The sequence below is a fragment of the Stylophora pistillata genome, chromosome 12 (assembly GCF_964205215.1).
Source record: "Stylophora pistillata chromosome 12, jaStyPist1.2, whole genome shotgun sequence".
In the NCBI taxonomy this organism is placed as follows: Eukaryota; Metazoa; Cnidaria; class Anthozoa; order Scleractinia; family Pocilloporidae; genus Stylophora; species Stylophora pistillata.
In genome coordinates this window covers 17,237,501-17,255,896 of record NC_142530.1, presented here as the reverse complement: position 1 = coordinate 17,255,896, position 18,396 = coordinate 17,237,501, and the positions used below count along the sequence as shown (strand labels likewise).

Genomic DNA, 18,396 nt, shown 5'->3' with positions numbered 1-18,396 from the left:
CTCGCCTCTTATTCACAGTTTCCAGGAAGCGTGTTTGGACAAACGATGCATCCGGTCAGGTTACACAACTAACGCGACAGGTTACATACAAATCTACTCTCGAACAGCTTCTGCAATTAGTGACGAGAAATCTAACTGACAATGTATGAAATGAGTAAAGGAAAGAAACGAAAGCTGGATTATGTCAGTACCAAATACCTTGTTTTATCCGTGTGTGAAACTTACATTCTTGTTATCTTTGCATATGTGTTTCGTAGTGTGTAGGATTTGTCTACGGGGAGTTTATTTTATACGTAATGTTGTTTTTACGCCAAAAGGAAAGACAAAACAAAAAAAAATGCACAATTAAGGTTGCTTGAGAGATCCACTTGACTCTATTGATCGAATAGGTAAAGATTTGAATTTGTGATCACCTGACTACCGATGCCTGTCTGCGTTTATCTACAGTTTTGAACCTTGGGATACAAATTGTGTGACTTAAAATCAACGTCCACTGAGAGCTTTATTGGTTATATATCACAGCCAGTTATGTCTTATGTTTCGCCGTTCAACTATTACTATTGAGGGACAACGGCACACTTTTTCTACGTGGTCTGAATACCACATATAAAAACAGCGGTGGAGGTATTTTGTTTCCTATACGGTTATGTAATTATCTTCTGATTTAGAATCTTCGCGACTAATAAATTTCGCGAATTTCGGCGCAATTTGGAAAAAAAATGATGCAAGTATCAGAAATATGAAATCAAGTGTGTGGGAATACATAATACATATTATTAAAAAATGGATCATTGGATAATGCAATTCAAGACCTTTTATTGGCTTAGCCATTATGTTATATGAGCCAATATACCATAATCTACAAATATGGTAAGCGTACGCGTCAGCTTAAAATTAAAGGGGAGCTAAAAAGTTTAATAAAATTTAATAATTTAATTTAACGTTTTTAATAAAACAATTATTCCACTCGCGCTTGTTGGATATGAGATGATTATAGCTATCTATCATCTCATATCTAACGCGCGCTCGTGGAGTAATTGTTAAATAACGATAAGGGACTGGTCCGAGCCATGTGACCTAGCCTGTCTATTTTGTCACGAATGTAGAAATTATCGGTATTATGTGCACGCATGACTTTTACTTTTTAATTTGCAGAAATTAACTGTTGAAACTTTTAGTAGCATTTCTTTTAACTATTTCAGAGCAAACTAGTTATATTTGCAGCAAACAGTTGTAGGAAAGTATATAAAAAAAAACTATGGTACAACAAACCTTTTACTTTACAATCCTATTTTGTTTAACTGACAATGATGTTTTTATACCTGTAATGGTCGTAATTTTTTTTTGAAATCTGCAGTAATATTTTTACTTTACAGAAAGTTTTATATTTTAATTTACAGTAATTTGAATATGTTGTCATGTTTTAATTTGTATGCGTGACCTTGGACAGTCTGGACTAAATGATGCAGCTTGTGTGACAAAACCTGTTTGATCCAGAATAACCTGTTTTGATCGTTCATTGTTATTTGCGTCAATACTGCTTTTTAATTGACCCACCCATCTCCAGCTCAATCAGTTACACCAGTCAGTTACAGTGTGAACTACTCAGCACAGCTTACGAGACTTGAAGTCTTTTTTTGTTTGGATTAGTACCTTTAAACGGCACTAAATTTAACCTCAACATGGCTTCATCTAAGCAAGTAAGTGAATCCGTCCCGGAGTTAACCAAGAGATTCGATCAAATACTGAATTCAACTTTTTATTGAGTAGCTTAGCAAAAGCATTTGATGTTCGATTTGCGCGTCACTCCCTAACTTGGGTTTTCACTAATTAGAATATCCCATCCACTTTAAACTTTTACATTCTAGGAAATATCACTAGTGCTTGTCGCTGGCATGTGAATAGCTAGCCGGCCTAGCAGGTCGTTGGAGGCCAGAATGTGTACACTTTTTTAGCATTCTCGGTTGACTTGGCTGTGTGTGCAGCTCAGCTCTTTGAATTCTGGAGCAGACTTAAGTCGGCCGGCCCTTCCAAGCTTACCAAACAGTCGTTGTTATCTCAACTCGTGTAAACTGAGAAAAACCTGAACTACGATATGTTTGTTTCGATGCAAACCTGTTCTGTTCTCTCGCCAGGCTTTAGGTAGCAATAGATCAATAGATCGAGGCGTCATCGATTGTACTGATTAGAAGCAAAGATCAAGTCAGTGGTGTAACATGGGTTTCACAACTCTCGTTTTGTTTTCGTCTACATCAATCAAAGCTGTGGACGCCATGATTATGGTCTAATAGTATAAGTGATGTCTCGACCTGGAAAACCTTTAAAATTGAACTTGAACTTGAATTTAATTTCCTATGCAAACTTTTTCATCTTAGGAACACATAATAATAAGAGAATTAGAGAACAAAAGCAAAGGCTTAATAGTAATCCATTGATGCTCAGCGGAGCACAACAGTGGACGCGTGAAGTTAAAGCGAGTGACTCATGCAACGCACTGCTCTGAGTGAACCTTAACGTTTTAAGCAATTTTTCGTGCTGTTTATTTTCTTTACTGGGCCCCTGCGTAAGAGTAAGTTAGCCGTAAAATGAGTCGGTGCAAAAAAAATGCTTTGATCACAGATATCTCGCTAACTGAACACCGTTTTTAACAACCTAGGCATAGGCACAAGCTTAACAGCGACCCATTGACGATCAGCGGAGTATAACATATAAAGTGCGCGTGTGAAGTAAAAGCGAGTGACCCACGAAACGCACTACTCAGGATAGACCATAACGATTATGCAATTTTTCTTGCTCCTTATACTCTTTACGGGGCCCTGCGTGAGAAGTTAGCCCCGAAGTATTTAGCGCAAAACATTTACCTGATCACAGATAACTTGCTGATTGAGCACTCCTTTTAATAAGCAGAGAATTAGAGAACACAAGGACAGGCTTACTAAGAACCCATTGATGATCAGCTAAGTATAAAAGTGCGCATCTGAAGTAAAAGCGAGAGACTCATGCAACACACTGCTCAGAAGAAACCTCAACAGTCAAGCAATTTCTCGTGCTGTTTAATCTCTTTACTGGGCCCCTGTGTAGGTGAAAGTGAGTTCTGGAATATAAGGTAGGGTAAAAAGATTCACCTGATCACAGAGAACTCACCACCCGAGCACTGCTTGTAATAACCTGGGATTTAGAGAACACAGGCACAGGCTTAATTGCAACCCATTGATGGACAGCGGAGTATAACAGTGCGCGTGTGAAGGAAAAACGAGTGAGCCACGCAAAGCACTGCTCGGAATGAACCTCGACGAATAAGACGGATACTGGCATAGATCATAAACCGTGCATTCTCCCAACATAATTCATGTCTTAGTTGTATTACAAGCTAATCGAAGAGTCTTGACGAAAATTTTTACCCTCACGGTCACACAATGTAAACACTGTGTTCTTGTGGAAATGAACTACTTAAGCGAATTTGGAGACTACAATAAAAACACCCTAAGCCTTCTAAGTGCGTAGGTCGAAGAGTCATGCGTAGGTCGAAGGAGTAGAGACCTTGTCAGTGACCTTGTTGTGAGACAAAAGAAAAATAATCAAAGCTTTGGGGACTCAGGAAATAAACTAGAAGTGCCTAAAGAGATGTGCACAACCTAAGAATTCTCTCTTTCAGGCCACACACAGTTCTCTGTCGTTTTGTAAGCATGATTTTGTAAGCTCTTTGGGTCACTCTTTTTTTCTCTAACCTCACAAATATAGGTCTTACAACTACGACCTGCGAAATTTATGGCGGCAAATGGTAAATGTTTTAGTTCTGGCCATCGTATATTAGGAAACGCCTCGTCAAGCCTGATTTTTCCGATTTCTTTGAACTTTTAGAAGTCAGACGTCACCGTTGATTATATATTGAAGCAGTGCCCTGCATTTGTTGGTGGTGGCTGCCCATACGCCCAGCTTGCCCAGGAAAAGAAGGGTATCAGTGTCAAATGTCCCTCTTTCAATAATGGCTGCCTTTTCAAAGAATGCAAGACTGTGGGTGAGCTTCAAGATAAGATGGGTCAGATGCAGGACCAGTGCAAAGGAGAAGCTCAATGGATCGAGTTTTTGAAGGACGTCATCTTTCTTTCCAAGGAAAAAGACATAGAGTACGGAAATGTCTCCCCTCCGAGCTTCTTCAAGGGTGGCTGTCCCTTTGCTAAGGATACTGCAGGAAAAGAGATTCTAAAACCTGCATACACTGTGGTAGGTAATTTCGCTTTCAGAATGAGAATGTTTAAAGTGGAGACTATCAATAAAGAGCTTTCTAACTTATAGATAAAGTGTTATAGATAAAGTGTCTTCGTTTTATAGTGTTTAAGAAATGCCAAACAACTGCCACCGTGTCGTTTGTTTTTCTCACTTTCAGAACAAATTTAAGCTGTTGTGTACCGGTGCTCAGTCAATATTCATGTTTCTAGTTTAACTTCATTTTCATTTGAATCTGCAGTATCCATTTTCTTTGACGGTTGATGAGATCATCAAGAAGTGCCCAGTTTTTGGCAAAGGTATGTGCCCATATATAGCTCTTGTTGATGAAATGAAAGGAATCACCGGAAACTGCCCCAGTTTCAAAGACGGATGCCCATTCAAGAACCTTACAACCATGGGTGAATACGTGGGGAAACTGGCTCAAATGCGAGATACTATATCCACTCCCAAGGGTCGAGCTGCATTCGAGAAATTGCTGAAGAGGGTTCATGAGATCTCCAAGGAGGCCGAGAAGAAAGCTGGACCCTGGCCATTCCCTCCAAATACCTGCCCAATCTTTGCCCATGATGCACATGGAAAGCGCATCATACCAAAATACAGCTAGGCTTCCGCTGAGTGAAAGAAGAAGGATCTGACTGGGCCAACTGGCGATTAATTTATTTTAATAAACTTCTTTTATTTTTATTTTGTGTCTTGCTTAAGTGTGTGCGTTTTTGAGTCAGTCAGTTTCCTTCCAATATTTTTTTACTATTATACACAAGGACTTGGCGTTGAAATCCTTTTTTTGTGTGGGAGTTAAAGAAGCCTCGGTATTTGATGAGATGATGAGATAGGGGACGAATTACCTATGGAGAGCTCCCGCTCATTTAGCCGGGCTGTAACGACCCCATTGCTTAGTATTGCATGCATAACTCAGTAATTGCTATTTTATGATTTGTCATCATAAGCTCCTTGCTACCACGTGCTTCGAATAGGTTTTTTTTTCTTTTCGCAATTAAAAGTTCCCCTCCCTGTTTTCAAAGCTTTCGTCTTATAACGAGAAAAGCATAGGGATTTTTTAGGTCATTCTTTGGTCATAATTTCATCTACTCTTGTCTTCGAGCGCAGTTTCAACGTTATGATGGTATTCAACCTTTTTATCTAGAAAAAGGATAACAATAAAGTTTTTATCTCTTGGGTTTTAAAACGACTGTCACTTTTAATTTGTTGTTAATTTCGAAAGTTAATTTCTGCTTGGGGTGACAAAAGGAAGATTAACATGAAATTCTATTCGTATGTTTTTATGTGAGAGTGGCCAGTCCCTATCCTAATTGAAATGAAGTTCGCAATATGTTATTGAACCATGTCCTTTGTCTTAGCTTAAGTGAGTTTCATTGCATGAATACCTAGGCTTTTATAAGTTCATAGTGCTAACATTTTCGACCACCACGTGAACTGTTTAGAGGCTGATCTCCCCTTCGGATCTTGTAACGGAGTGACCAATTATGGGAAAGTCCCTTAACTCTTCATCTTCATTTTCCATGGATTTACTTTCCGAGTCGCTCTCGTACTCATAAAATTGTGTTATACTTGTGTCGCTAACAAAGGTTAAAACTGAATTAAAAAATCTCTTGCGGCCGTGTAATTAAGAGATTCATCGTCCCCCTCACAGTCGTCATACGAAAGAACCTTTTCACAGATGGCTAGTGGTTGTGGACTGTGAGTAAGCAGCCGGGGGCTGTGCACCTGCTTTGTCCTTTGTGACCTCTGCTTTGAGTCTTTCACGACAACTGTCCCTTCATTTGAAGTTGTCTCAGTAGGCAGAGGTTCCCTAGAATGCACAGACTGGAAATGCATAATAGAATGGGGCACTGGGTATTAGGATGGTATGGAACTTGGCCATCGACTATAGACCACTTTCATAAATGGCTGCCGGACTAATATTAATTCTTTTGTTGAAATTTAAATTAGCCCTACTGGCCTCGTTCTCCAGTACAAAATTCAGAAGAATACATTATCTCAAGCGAGGCCAGTGGGGCTAATTTAAATTTTAACAAAATAATATTTATGCGGCAGCCATTTATGAAAGTGGTCTATGTGATCCACTTAAGGGACTCCTTCGAGATGCTATCACTGAAAGTCCATAGCATATTTCAGGACGCTGTAGGTTTTTTATTTAAAATGTAAAACCGCGTGGACGCTTACTAACTTTACAAGTCCTTCAAGAAGAGTTGAACTCATATGAGCTGAGCCCAAATTTGGTGGACAAATCCTAGATCCCCCAGCAAACGAATATTGTGTTGACGAAGACTTCTAATGCTTTTCTCCCAACAGAAATTCTTGTCTTAAATCGCCTTTACGGTAAAACGTTCGCGACCGCTTTCGACACGCTGAACATGACGTAAACTTGTTTGTATTGACTTGGTCGAAAGCTACGTGGCGTGGCCGTTGGTCAGAAATAATAAGGTATGAAATGGGATACTCATTGTAAAAACCAACTATTAAAATTAAATATCGAAATATTTTCGATATTTAAGTTAATGCCATGTTCCAGTGAACATGGCATTAAGTGAGTCTATGTTGTAGTTCAATTTTATACTTGGTTCAAATTTTATTTTCCTTTGTTCTCGGCCATGTTAATGTATGATAATGAGTTTAAAACAAAGGAAAATAAAATTTGAACCAAGGATAAAATTGAACTACAACATATACATGGAAAACTGGAGACTGGTCTACTAGTTGAAAGAACCTTTAAGATTTTCAACTGTTCACGGTAAGCAGCGAAAATGAGAGAAAATGGCGAAATCCGAAAGTCCTCTTAAACCGTCTGACGGTTAATGTTGAGCTGCTTTTTTGACGGTTGACGTTTAAAATGTATCGTTTTCTAATACCCTTTCCCCCCCTCCCCCTTTATTGACAGTCAATGGTCTACAGTTCTTGAAAGGTATAAATCTGCTGAGTCATAATAACGGAGAAAACTAGCTACAGAGCGCGCCACGAAAGCGAAAGGCACCAAGGACTGCCGACCTGTCCATCTGATCCTCTTTAATCTCTTTCCTTTAGTACCACCCCACTTAAATCTAATTTATTTCATTCTTTCCTTTTACCTCTCCGACTCTCTTTCTTTGATTCCCAATGACTTCTTATTCTAAAGTACACACTTTTTTTTCTTTGGTAGGTATGAGTAAGCACGCCAGCCAACTGACCTTTAAAGATAAAAAATTTGTTATTAGAACACTAACCCAAACCCTTTTACAAGAATCTCCCAAATAACAACAACATACCTAATGCTGTTGTTTCATAATGAATGGGATATTGTCTTGTCTACCTGTGGTGGATAGTAGCTCGAGCGGGATTGTAATGCAATAAATGGATAACCGTTTCTTGAGAAATTTTTGCATCATAACTGGGTCATTACTTTGTTTAACATTTAGTCATTGAGGTGACCTTAAACCAGGAAAATTAAAGTTGAAGTATTGCAAACAAGTAAAACAAGGGTCACTTGAAGAATGGAAAAGGTTCGATCAATGTGTAGTCAACAGAAATTCATACGGTAACAAACGAAATCGGTTTGCGGTTTCGTAGACTCGATAGATCTTGAGATAAGTGATCTCGCGTTTTGAGTAGAGATCTCTCGTGATATAATTAGCGTTGGATCTTCTTTGTCTTCTATTGTAACACTACTCTTGCGTTTTATTTCCAGATCTTGAATTATAGCTCGGACCTCGCATTGAAAATAAAAAAACTCTCACAGTGTATATGTAGATCTGGAGTTAAACTCAAGACAATAATATAATCTCGCTCCGTAGCAAAAAAAATACACCAATCATGACACTTACGGGTCAGTGCAGAAAACATGAAGGTCGCCAGTCAAGAAAATCATGCAACTTTCTAATCAGAGACAAACGTAGTAATTGATAAATAGAGGAGGAGAAAGTGGCTCTTAACAAGTTCTTTCATTCTTCATGATAACCATTTTTCATCTCACAAGTCGTCCGTTCTGAAGACAGCTTCCGTGCTGTTTCTTAACATTTCATAAGCATGTGCTATTTTTATGATTATGTACCCTTGTGTAATATCTTACCCTAATTTCAAATTCCCGAAAGCACATGAAAATTTGTTAGTAGAACACTAACCCAATGATGTGCTATTTTAATAATGATTATGTAACCTTGTGTAATACCTGACCCTAATTTCAAATTCCTGAAAACACATGAAAATTTGTTAGTAGAACACTAACCCAACATGATGTGCTATTTTTATAATGATTATGTAACCTTGTGTAATACCCGACACTAATTTCAAATTCTTGAAAACACGTGAGGGTTCAAGTGAGATGGAAAGAAGAGATAAACAGAACCATGCAGCGACATTTTTCAGTCGTAGTTATCCCAATTCATAGTCAGTTACACAGTTACACATTTGATTTATTTGATACTTTTAACTTACAATTTTCAGTTTTCCCAGGTTTTATGAGGCTACACCTACGTGGGGCAATTTTTGTGATCCAGACAAACATGTTTTGGCTTCTCATTCATCAGAGTTTTCCCAATCTGCCGCTACAATGGAACCCTGCAATAGTGAGGGTCAAGTCATATTTATTAACGATGAAAGCTTTGGGAGTACATTTTTATGCTACTCCCAGAACGCTTTCTTATCTTTTAAGAAACGTTTCATCTTTTTCAAACCAAGGCGATCACAACATCAGTAAATTGGCTCTAGAGACAAAACAGAGCTTAAATCATTTTAAGAAGATATCTCTTGCAAAAACTGTAAGAGGCAAAAGAAGACTGCATTTGTAAAATAGTTTTTGTGGTTATACAAAATTCAAAATATATCAAGCTGTCATTGATAAGAACTCTAAAAATTCTGAAACTTACAAGAGTCAGAATCCGCCGGAAAAAAACTGACTCAACTATAGTGTTAGAGTCCTATGACAACCTATCATTCGCTTGGAGGTTGAAAACTTCATGCCGGAATATAGAGATTCAGTTTAATTTATTCTTAAGGTATCTTAGCGGCTCGTAAGGTGCACTTTTTATCACACACTGTATACGCATAGCTTGCCATTTTTTGAATAACGTGATACGGGTGACCTGTGAAGATGGAAGATAACTAGCGATTGTAGTTAGGGGTTTTATAAACGTTTTCAACAGTAGGGCAACTGGTTTTCACAGGTGGGCAAAACTTTTTGAACTGAACTTCTCTATAAGATAAACTTTCCTCCAGGTGGTCAAATCAGGTGGGCAAAACCGTCCTCACAGCTGGTCAATTTGCCTGGTTCCCCAGCCCTTAATGAAATCCCTGATTGTACTGCCAAGGTCATCAACCTTTCTGCGAGTCATGCCGGGAAACAATAAAATAACAAATCCTGCTGACTTTTGTTGTTTGATGTAAGAACAATATTCCTGAAGATCAATTTCAAAGACCCCTTAAACAAGAAAGGAATGTGAGACTCTTGTTAATCTAATATTTCTCGCTACTGATCACGAGTATGGGTACAACTGTTTTGTCAAATGCACTGTTTCATTCAGCTACATATAACTTGTACCCTGTTGAAAAGTTGGCCATGAATCGTAATCTCAGCCGTTACCTCAAAGGATAAACGATGTAAGGAATAGGGAAAAGAATTTTTGCACCGATTATGACTCTAGAACATATATCACTGCGCAAACCTCTGCACAGAAAAACAACTGATGCAATATTGATCGGATAAGCAAATGAATAATGACCCATTGACCTACTACCAATTTTGTCCGATATATATTATGTAAAAGCCTCCGGCCAGTGACCTAAAACTGATACAAAGTTGTTAAACCGCATTTTTAACCTTCTTCGGTTTCCAATACTGTTCAATGTCATCTAGTGTCAATGACGCAAAGTTATGCCACAAAAATCGTCAAACCGAAATTTAAGAAAAGGTACATAACACGTCAGTAAAAATAATGCTTTAAACTGAACTTACGCTCGTGTGAAGACCCTCAACGAATTTCTTTATTTAGTATACAACTGAGCTTGGAATTGGGGATTATGTTGTTCGTGACTTCTGATGTGGTTTTGAAAAAATCGTTTTCATTTGTTTTGACCTTAAGCCGATATTTCTGCTTTTGAACTTTTATGGTCTGTGAGACATGCAATATATGGTGTATTCTGGGATACTTAAAACTTCAAGTGGACTTTGTGCACTAACTTGGAAGTAACCGTCGAGGTCTCAGGAGCCTTTAGAGAGAATAGAATCAGCGGATTTACACAACTTTATCACCATTCCGTCAGCAAACTCATTTATATTTCGGGAAAAATGATTTTCAGAGCCTTAGAAATTATTTCATTATAGTGAACTTGGTGAGAGAAATTTTGTCTGATTTTCAAGGCAAAACGTCAACTGGAGTGCATACAGAGCTGAGTACATGCCAGACAGGAAATTGCCTTAAAATAGTTTAAACACGTCCGACCTCTTAGTGAAATAAAATACAAATGTGTAGGAATTCACGCGTCATATTGGTCACGAGACTAAGCCATATGCTGATATTATCTGGTCAGTAAGTCGTCAAACTGAAAGAAAGAACTGTTGGATTCAAGAGTCTTCACAAATAATGAAATCAGCGGGTTAACAGGAAGAAAAAAAATCACTTTTGGAACTAATCGTTGACTAGCTAACTTGCCTACAAAGGGAAATTCGTAAAAACTAAATGAAACTTTAGTCAGGGAGAACGTGATCATCATATGTTTGCAACACCGACCGGCGAAGTTACGTAATTTGACACATGTGCAAGGGTGACAAGAATACACACACACAAAAAAGGTACTTCTTACTGACATATTCTAGCTTTTGTTTTTCTCCTTTCTTCATTTCATAAATCGCCAGTCAGATTTCCGTCGCCAGTTGCAGAAACTGTTCAAAAGTTAATTCATAACTTTTTTCGGTGGTTATCTGCTACGTGCATCGTCTACTTTAAGTGCATCATTACACGTGTTTTGTAGTGTGAAGGATTTGCCGATTTAAATTTGTGGCTTCATGACCGCCGATGTTTGTCTGCGTATTATCTACAGTTTTGAACTTTTATGTGAAAAAAATTACACGTACACTGAGAGCCTTATTAAATTAGCACTTATATCATTATCGAAGCACAATGGCACACACAAAAAAGTAATGCACAAGAATATAAGCGGACAAAGTGTCGCAAACATGACCTCTACTGGTAGAGGGGCAGATTTCTTAATGGTGCAGTTTAAACCGGTTTCTCAAAATGACTTTCCTAAATAATTTAATTCATAGACGATAACGGCAGAGCTTAATCCAGTCAGTCTAGGTAAAAATCGAATTTGAGCACTTGTTAACACTTGTGTGGGCGCATTGAAAAGTTCTTTCTGAGTAAAATCGATGAGCTGGCGGTGCCTTTTATGATGATCGACAATTAGATATTTATTTTTACTTGGTTTGACAAAACAAGAGGTTTTAATAACCAAGATGTGGACGGACCATCTATAAATAAATATAAACAGTACCTCTGATAACAAATTTGCAGGAGTTACGAAGTATTGGGGAGCAATAATCACGTTTTTTTGACTAAATGATGCATTGCACCCTGTTTGGGAAAACCTGTTTGATCCAGACCAACCTGTTTTGGTACGTCAATCATTCATTGTCAGTTGTCTCGAGTTTGCCTTTGAATTGATATAACCAACTCCAGCACAATCACTTAAGCTAGTCAGTAACAGTGTGAACTACTACAGCTTACCGGACTTTGAGGTCTTTTTTTTTTGTTTGGACTAATACCTTTGAACGGCACTGAATTTAACCTCGACATGGCTTTATCTGAGCAAGTAAGTGAATCCGTCCCGACTTTAACCAGGGGGTTTGATTAGATATTGAATTCAAATTTTAATTCGAGGAGCTAAGCAATTGCATTTGATGTTCAATTTGCACGTCATACTCCTAATGAGGTTTTTTCTCATTAGAATATTGCGTTTATTTGAAACTATTTTACTGTGGGGAAATATCACCAATGCTTGTCGTTTCTGATCCTGAAAGAGAGTGACGAATGTGGGGATGTTATTTCCGTCCATTGTATGTTTTCTTTTGAAGGGTGAAAAAAGCAGTAGTCATATTGAGAATGAGAGCCTTAAAAGATCACCAAAAACAGAAGAAAGCTAAGTTCATGAAAGCAATGTTAGCTCCCCAGAAATGAAGCAAATTTTATTTGCGAATTCTCGTATGGAAAACACAAATTAGACTTCAGCCCATTACTTAACTTCTGCCCATTACTCAACTTCTGCAACCTGTGGTCAAACAGTGACACTGTGTTCGGTTTCGAGTGGTGGAATCCTGCATATGAGTAGCGTGCCGTTCGAGACCAGGTTGTGTGCACTATTTTTTAAGTTTTCTCGATTGACTTAGCTGCAGTTCAGTTCTTTAAATTCTGGAGCTGACTTAAGTCGACCAGCGCTGCCAGGCTTACAAAATAGTCGTTGTCACCTCAACTGATGGGGTGTGAAATAAGAAAAACCTTATTCGATGCAAACCTGTTCTGTTCTCTCGCAAGGCTTCAAGTAACAGTCGATCAAAATATTGAGGTTGTTCTCGATTGTACTTTTTAGAATTAGAAATCAAGTCACAAATGTTTTATGGGCTTGACAATTTATGTTTTGTCTTCTTCTCCACAAATCAAAGCTGTGGACGCCATGGAGTTAGTCTTTACAATCTGGTCCGTGATATCTTGACCCGAAAAACCTTAAAAATTGAATCTGAACTTTCCTTTTGCAAACCTTTACATCTCAAGAACATAGAAAACAAAGGAATTGTTTTATATTGTTAATTGTTAATCGAGAAGTGTCCTAATACATGTTAAGGTATAAATACCGCGAATAAACCGTAAAACTAAGCAAACAGAAGATTTGCCTCAGGTTAAGAAGATGATAGAGTCGTTCATATTGTAGCCATAGAACTTTAAAAGCCCACAGATGCCATTTTTCAAGAATTTATCTTAATTCCGATAAACGATATTTTGATGTGTCGCCAGTCTCGTCTATCGTCTTTTGTCTAGCTCAGTCATCCACACAACTTGAGAATCATTGTTATGTAATCTATCGCCCTCAACTCTTATGTAATACAGACACAACATATTTTAAGACTTTATCAAAATAGTCTACCATAGAAGATTATTTTTGTTTTTCATTTCAATGATTAAACTGCCTGTTAAAAAACTGAGCTTAAGAAAATTAACTCAGAACTTGCTATTTCGAGCAATGGAAGAAGTATTTGAGCAGCACACTCCGTGTTAAAATTTTAAACCCCTAATCTGTGGATATTGTCTACCAATGTCGACGGCTCTTAGAACAGATTCTAGAAGCTTTCTTTCACGGGTGATCTTAATTTATTCACACCATAGGCTTTTTGCTTAGAATCATCGAGTTCAGCTTTAAATTTGTTGCCTGCACTGCTTTCATTTCTTTCATGAGTGATATTTTCGAGTGACTACGAGATATATCTCAGGAATTGCAGAACGAATTGTGAAGAAGTGCTGCAAGATATTTCGTATTGTGTCCGTCCATCTTAGGTAGTTAGGCGGTTTTAGAGAGCTGATCGAAAATTCTTGAGGAAAGTTTGTATCCTACAGTCACACGATGTCAGCCAAGTGCTCTTGGGGAATTAGGGAGTACAAAAAACACCCGGTGGCTATTAGTTGCATGAGTTACGCGAAAGGTCGAAGAATAGAGGTCTCTTTTACCCATGCAGTGACTTTGATGTGAGACACGAGAGAAATAGTCAAACCGTTAAGATATGCACAACCTCAGAGCCCTCTCTTTCTGGTCACAAACAGTTCTCGGTTGCTTTGTAAGTGTGATTTTCTAAGTTCTTTGAGTCACTCGTTCCTTCTTTTTCTCACAACTATTGGTTTTACATCTAGACCTGCTAGATATATGGCGGCAAATAGTAAATGTTTTGGATTTCGGCCATCGTTTATGAGGAAACGCCTCGTTAAATCCGATCTTCTTTTTACCTTTAAGAAGTCAGACGTAACCGTAGATTACATTTCGAAGCACTGCCCAGCATTTGTTGGTGGTGGCTGCCCATATGCCAAGCTTGCCCAAGAAAAGAAGGGCATCACTGCCAAATGTCCACCTTTCGGTAATGGCTGCCCTTTCAAAGAATGCAAGACTGTGGGTGAGCTTCAAGATAAGATGGGTCAGATGCGGGACTCGGCCAAAGGTGAAGCTCAATGGATCGAGTTATTGAAGGAGGTCCACTTTCTCACCAAGGAAAAGCATCTGGAGTACGGAACTGTCTCCCCTCAAAGCTTCTTCAAGGGTGGCTGCCCCTTTGCCAAAGATACTACAGGAAAAGAGATTTTGAAACCGGCCGCTGCATACACTGTGGTAGGTAATTTCAGTTTCAGATTAAAAATTTTAAAGGACAATTGTGGACGATCGGTTTATCCCAAGTTAAAACAGAAAATTCTTTGACGCACGTTGAGAAACGGTGGAGACAATCATGATAACGATCACGACAAAAATATAAACAAAGCTTACTGAGGCGATGAGACGTCAACAGAACTTGCGTAGCGAAGCGAGGAGGAAGAGCGGAGTAAGCGATGTATCAAAACACCATAAATCGGTACAAAGCAGTATGAGACGGTATCATGCAGTTTCGAAAATTCTGTATCCACGTCAGGGATTTTACAACTCTAAGGCTGTACTTTAGAGGATTGGTGTTCGTACGATGAGCAGAATGGCTGAACTAAAAGTCTTCCTGAACACGCACCAATAAGAATGATGCACGATCCTCGCAGTAGATATATCTGCATCATACGTATCTAATACCGCAGTTCAAAATATAAGAACTTCTTATATTCATTGTATCTCACGCACCAATAACTATGTTAAATGAAACAAAGAACTACTGAGCAATACAAAGGATAATAACTACAGTAGGACTGAGAGCAATAATAATAATAACTTTGATTGAACGATTTAGTACCGTGCGTGAGAAAATTTGTCCGTTGTTTGGGCCACCGCACGAAAATGGAAATATCTAAGACACGAAACGCAAAACATAGACAAGAAAGGTGATACAAAACCGAAAAATTATTTCGCAGTAGCAACAACCATCAATGATGCGCTCTCTAGCGTATAGATGAGGTGCCTGAATTTCCTTTTTTGTTACCTAGTTTTTGGCCAAAGCCATACAACTGCCACTGTGTAGTGTTTTTCTTGCTTTTTGAAAAACCTCGAAACACGTATCATTCAGCAGAATCCTGTACCTGTAATAAAGAAAAATGTGAATGGCTCGCGGCTTATTTAAGCTGTTGTGTACCGGTGCCCAATGAAAATCTTTGTTTCTAGTTAAATTTTATTTTTACTTAAATCTACAGTATCCATATTCTTTGACGGTTGAGGAGATCGTCAAGAAGTGCCCAGTTTTTGGCAAAGGTATGTGCCCATATAAAACTCTTGTTGACGAAATGAAAGGAATCGCCAGAAACTACCCTGCCTTCAAAGACGAATGCCCGTTCAAGAACCTAACAACCATAGGTCAGTTCGTGGAGAAAAATGGCCCAAATGAGAGATATGACAGCTGGTTCCAAGGGTCGAGCTGCATTCGAGAAGTTGATGAAGAGGGTTCATGAGATCTCCAAGGAGGTTGAGATGAAGCCTGGACACTGGCCATCCCCTACAAAACCCTGCCCCTTTGCTCATGATGCACATGGAAAGCCCATCATGCCAAAAAACAAGTACTAAGCGCCCGCTTAATGAAAGAAAAAGGATTTCACTGTGCCAATAGGCGATTAAGTTAGTTTCTCAGAAATCGCTTTCATAACCACGTCGGTGAAGTCAGTCAGTTTCCAACAAATTTTTAAATTTTATATACAGGGAATGGTGCTGGGATTTTTTTGTGTGTGGGAAAGCCTCGGTATTTGATGAGATGATGAATTACCTATGGAGAGCTACCCCTCATTTAGCTGGGCTGTAACGATATCCCATTGTTTTATATTGCATGAGTCCGTAATTACTGTTTTGTAACTTTTTTATATCATATGTGCTCCTTGCTACTCGGCGGATCGGTGTAGGGTTTTTATTCTATTTTTTTCATGTCTCAGTTTCTTCTTTTTCCCTGTCAACCTGTAATGAAAATGAGGTAAGATTTTCAGGTCACTTTTTAGTCATAGTTTCATCTACATCTTGTCTTCAAGCGATGCTTCAATATCAACAACTTTCAACCTTTTATCCAGATAAAGAAGAATAATAAAACATCTATCTTGAGGGGTTTTAAAAATGATTGTCACATTTAATTTGTTGTGATTTAACCTCGCCGGCCAATTTCCGCTCGGCATACTAAAAGAAAAACTGACATGAAATCATATCCACGCATTTTAGTGGCTACTGTCTTCTTATAAGAGGCAAATACCACACACGTTATCGAGATGAGTGATGGAAGTAACAATAAAAGCCGAACCTCACCCGACCTTGACCCGTTGGTTACTTATTGTTCGTTTCGCAATACCTTCGTAGTTAGAGATTACTAAGCCCAGCGTACACTAAAGAAAGAAGAATGCGCTTGAAACAAATTTATTTTGTGCCTAAGAACACCCAAAAAATTATTTTCCCATTAGTTACCGTTTGAATCAACGAATTATGCTCTATAGAACCGAAGATATAATTCTTCAGTTCTGGCCGCGACACAAGACAATCAATATCTCACTATCGTTTGATGCGTGATGAAAAACAAATTCCTTGCAGAAAAACTCTTTATTGATCTGATCGGCACTTCATGAAAACTGTAGAGGAAACTTTTTTTCTTTGAAGAGAGAGCATTTTACCGTTTGAATCAGCGAATCATGACGCACAAGAGATCCTACGCCTCCTATACTTCCTCCCCATCCCCCACCCCCCGTATGAATGAACTATGACTAGTTTATTAAACTCTCTGGCAGTAAAGGACCTGAATTATCGAGTGTATTTTACAATCTTAAGGCAACTATTATCTAAAACTAAGAATTTACTACTATAACTAGCTAGTAAACTTTGGAATGCGCTACCCCCAGACTCAGAGAATCTCAAGATATTGTTTCATTCAAGCGTTCTCTTAAAGCCCACATGGCTTAGAGGTGGTGATTGTAAATATCGTTATTGTTAATATTGTTAATATTGTAACTTTTAATTGATAGCTCTTGTCCATGATCTTCGATCCTGTTTTTAGTTATTTAATAGATCTACTTATTATTTATATTCTTACAGAAATTATGTTTTATTTCTAATTGTACATACACGTACACGTTTTAACGAGAACTTCTGTATTCCTAGGTGTCACGTGTTTAAATAAAGGATTGATTGATTGGTTGATAACAATGATAATAGCAGTTGAATCATTTAAAATATTTAGATGTGAAAAAGTCCTCTGTTCTCTTTGTCCTACACATCTGAGTGTTTCGGAAGAGATAGTACTTTTGTGTTTTCTGCCTTAAGTTGTAATTAGGTACCTGCAGGAGTGGGCTGGGGAGCAGATGGGTGCAGGAGTGGGCTGGGGAGTAGATGGTGCAGCGGGTGGCTAGGGGACTTCATTTTTACCATGTATTTCTAGCACAGGTCTACTCCTCTGTCATCTAGCCTATCTAATTTACCCGCGCTGTAAGGCATAAGCATATGACTCAGCTTCGGGGTAAATTATATTAAGCGCCCTTTTTTGGACTCGCTCTGTGGATTCGGACAGATAGGCAGGAATATCCTGCCAGACAGGTACAGCATACTCTAAAACTGGCCGGACTGTGCTAAGATATATCTTCAGGATGTTAGATTGACACACCCTGGCTCTGCGCAGTACTCTAAGGGAGTATAACCTCTTACAAGCTTTCTTAATAATGTAATCAACATGACAGTTCCACTTCAGGTCACTGTCTATAATAACTCCTAAGATCTTATAGGTATTGACACCTGTCAGGATGGTGCGTACAAGAAAGAAAGCTTTTCCTTGCAGAAATACCTTTAAAGATGTTATTGGCGCATCTTGAAAACTTGAAGGAAAATTCTTTATTCTTTGAAGAGGGAAAATATTATTGTTTGAATAAACGAATTTTAAAAGACCAGTCAGATCGGGAGAGAATTTTTTTAAGTTCTTGCCGTGACACTACAAAAGATGCTAAATATCTCAAAGTAATTTCACGGTGGCGTCTCCGGTACTTAATTGAAAAC

The 18,396-nt window shown here is 38.4% G+C and overlaps 1 protein-coding gene and 1 pseudogene across 2 annotated transcripts in view; both read left to right on the top strand.

Moving 5' to 3' along the window:
• Positions 1 to 1,450: 1,450 nt before the first annotated feature.
• On the top strand, positions 1,451 to 4,914 carry LOC148719036 (uncharacterized). The gene is made up of 3 exons (XM_088740332.1): positions 1,451 to 1,700; positions 3,862 to 4,224; positions 4,469 to 4,914. Exons 1-3 carry the CDS (start codon positions 1,683 to 1,685, stop codon positions 4,832 to 4,834), a joined length of 747 nt encoding a protein of 248 aa, XP_088596458.1. The 5' UTR covers positions 1,451 to 1,682; the 3' UTR covers positions 4,835 to 4,914.
• A 7,005-nt stretch (positions 4,915 to 11,919) lies between these two features.
• LOC148719031 (uncharacterized) overlaps positions 11,920 to 18,396 on the top strand; it is a 64,564-nt pseudogene continuing 58,087 nt past the window's right edge. Inside the window, exons 1-3 of the transcript XR_015993752.1 lie at positions 11,920 to 12,033; positions 14,218 to 14,586; positions 15,582 to 15,849. The product of XR_015993752.1 is annotated as an uncharacterized LOC148719031 (transcript). The remainder of the gene's footprint in view (positions 12,034 to 14,217; positions 14,587 to 15,581; positions 15,850 to 18,396) is intronic.

Bases quoted from the DNA above. Each gene is read 5' to 3' on its own strand.
- LOC148719036 (XM_088740332.1), top strand. The intron at 4,225-4,468 runs GTAGGTAATTTC...TTGAATCTGCAG, and splicing joins TAAAACCTGCATACACTGTG to TATCCATTTTCTTTGACGGT.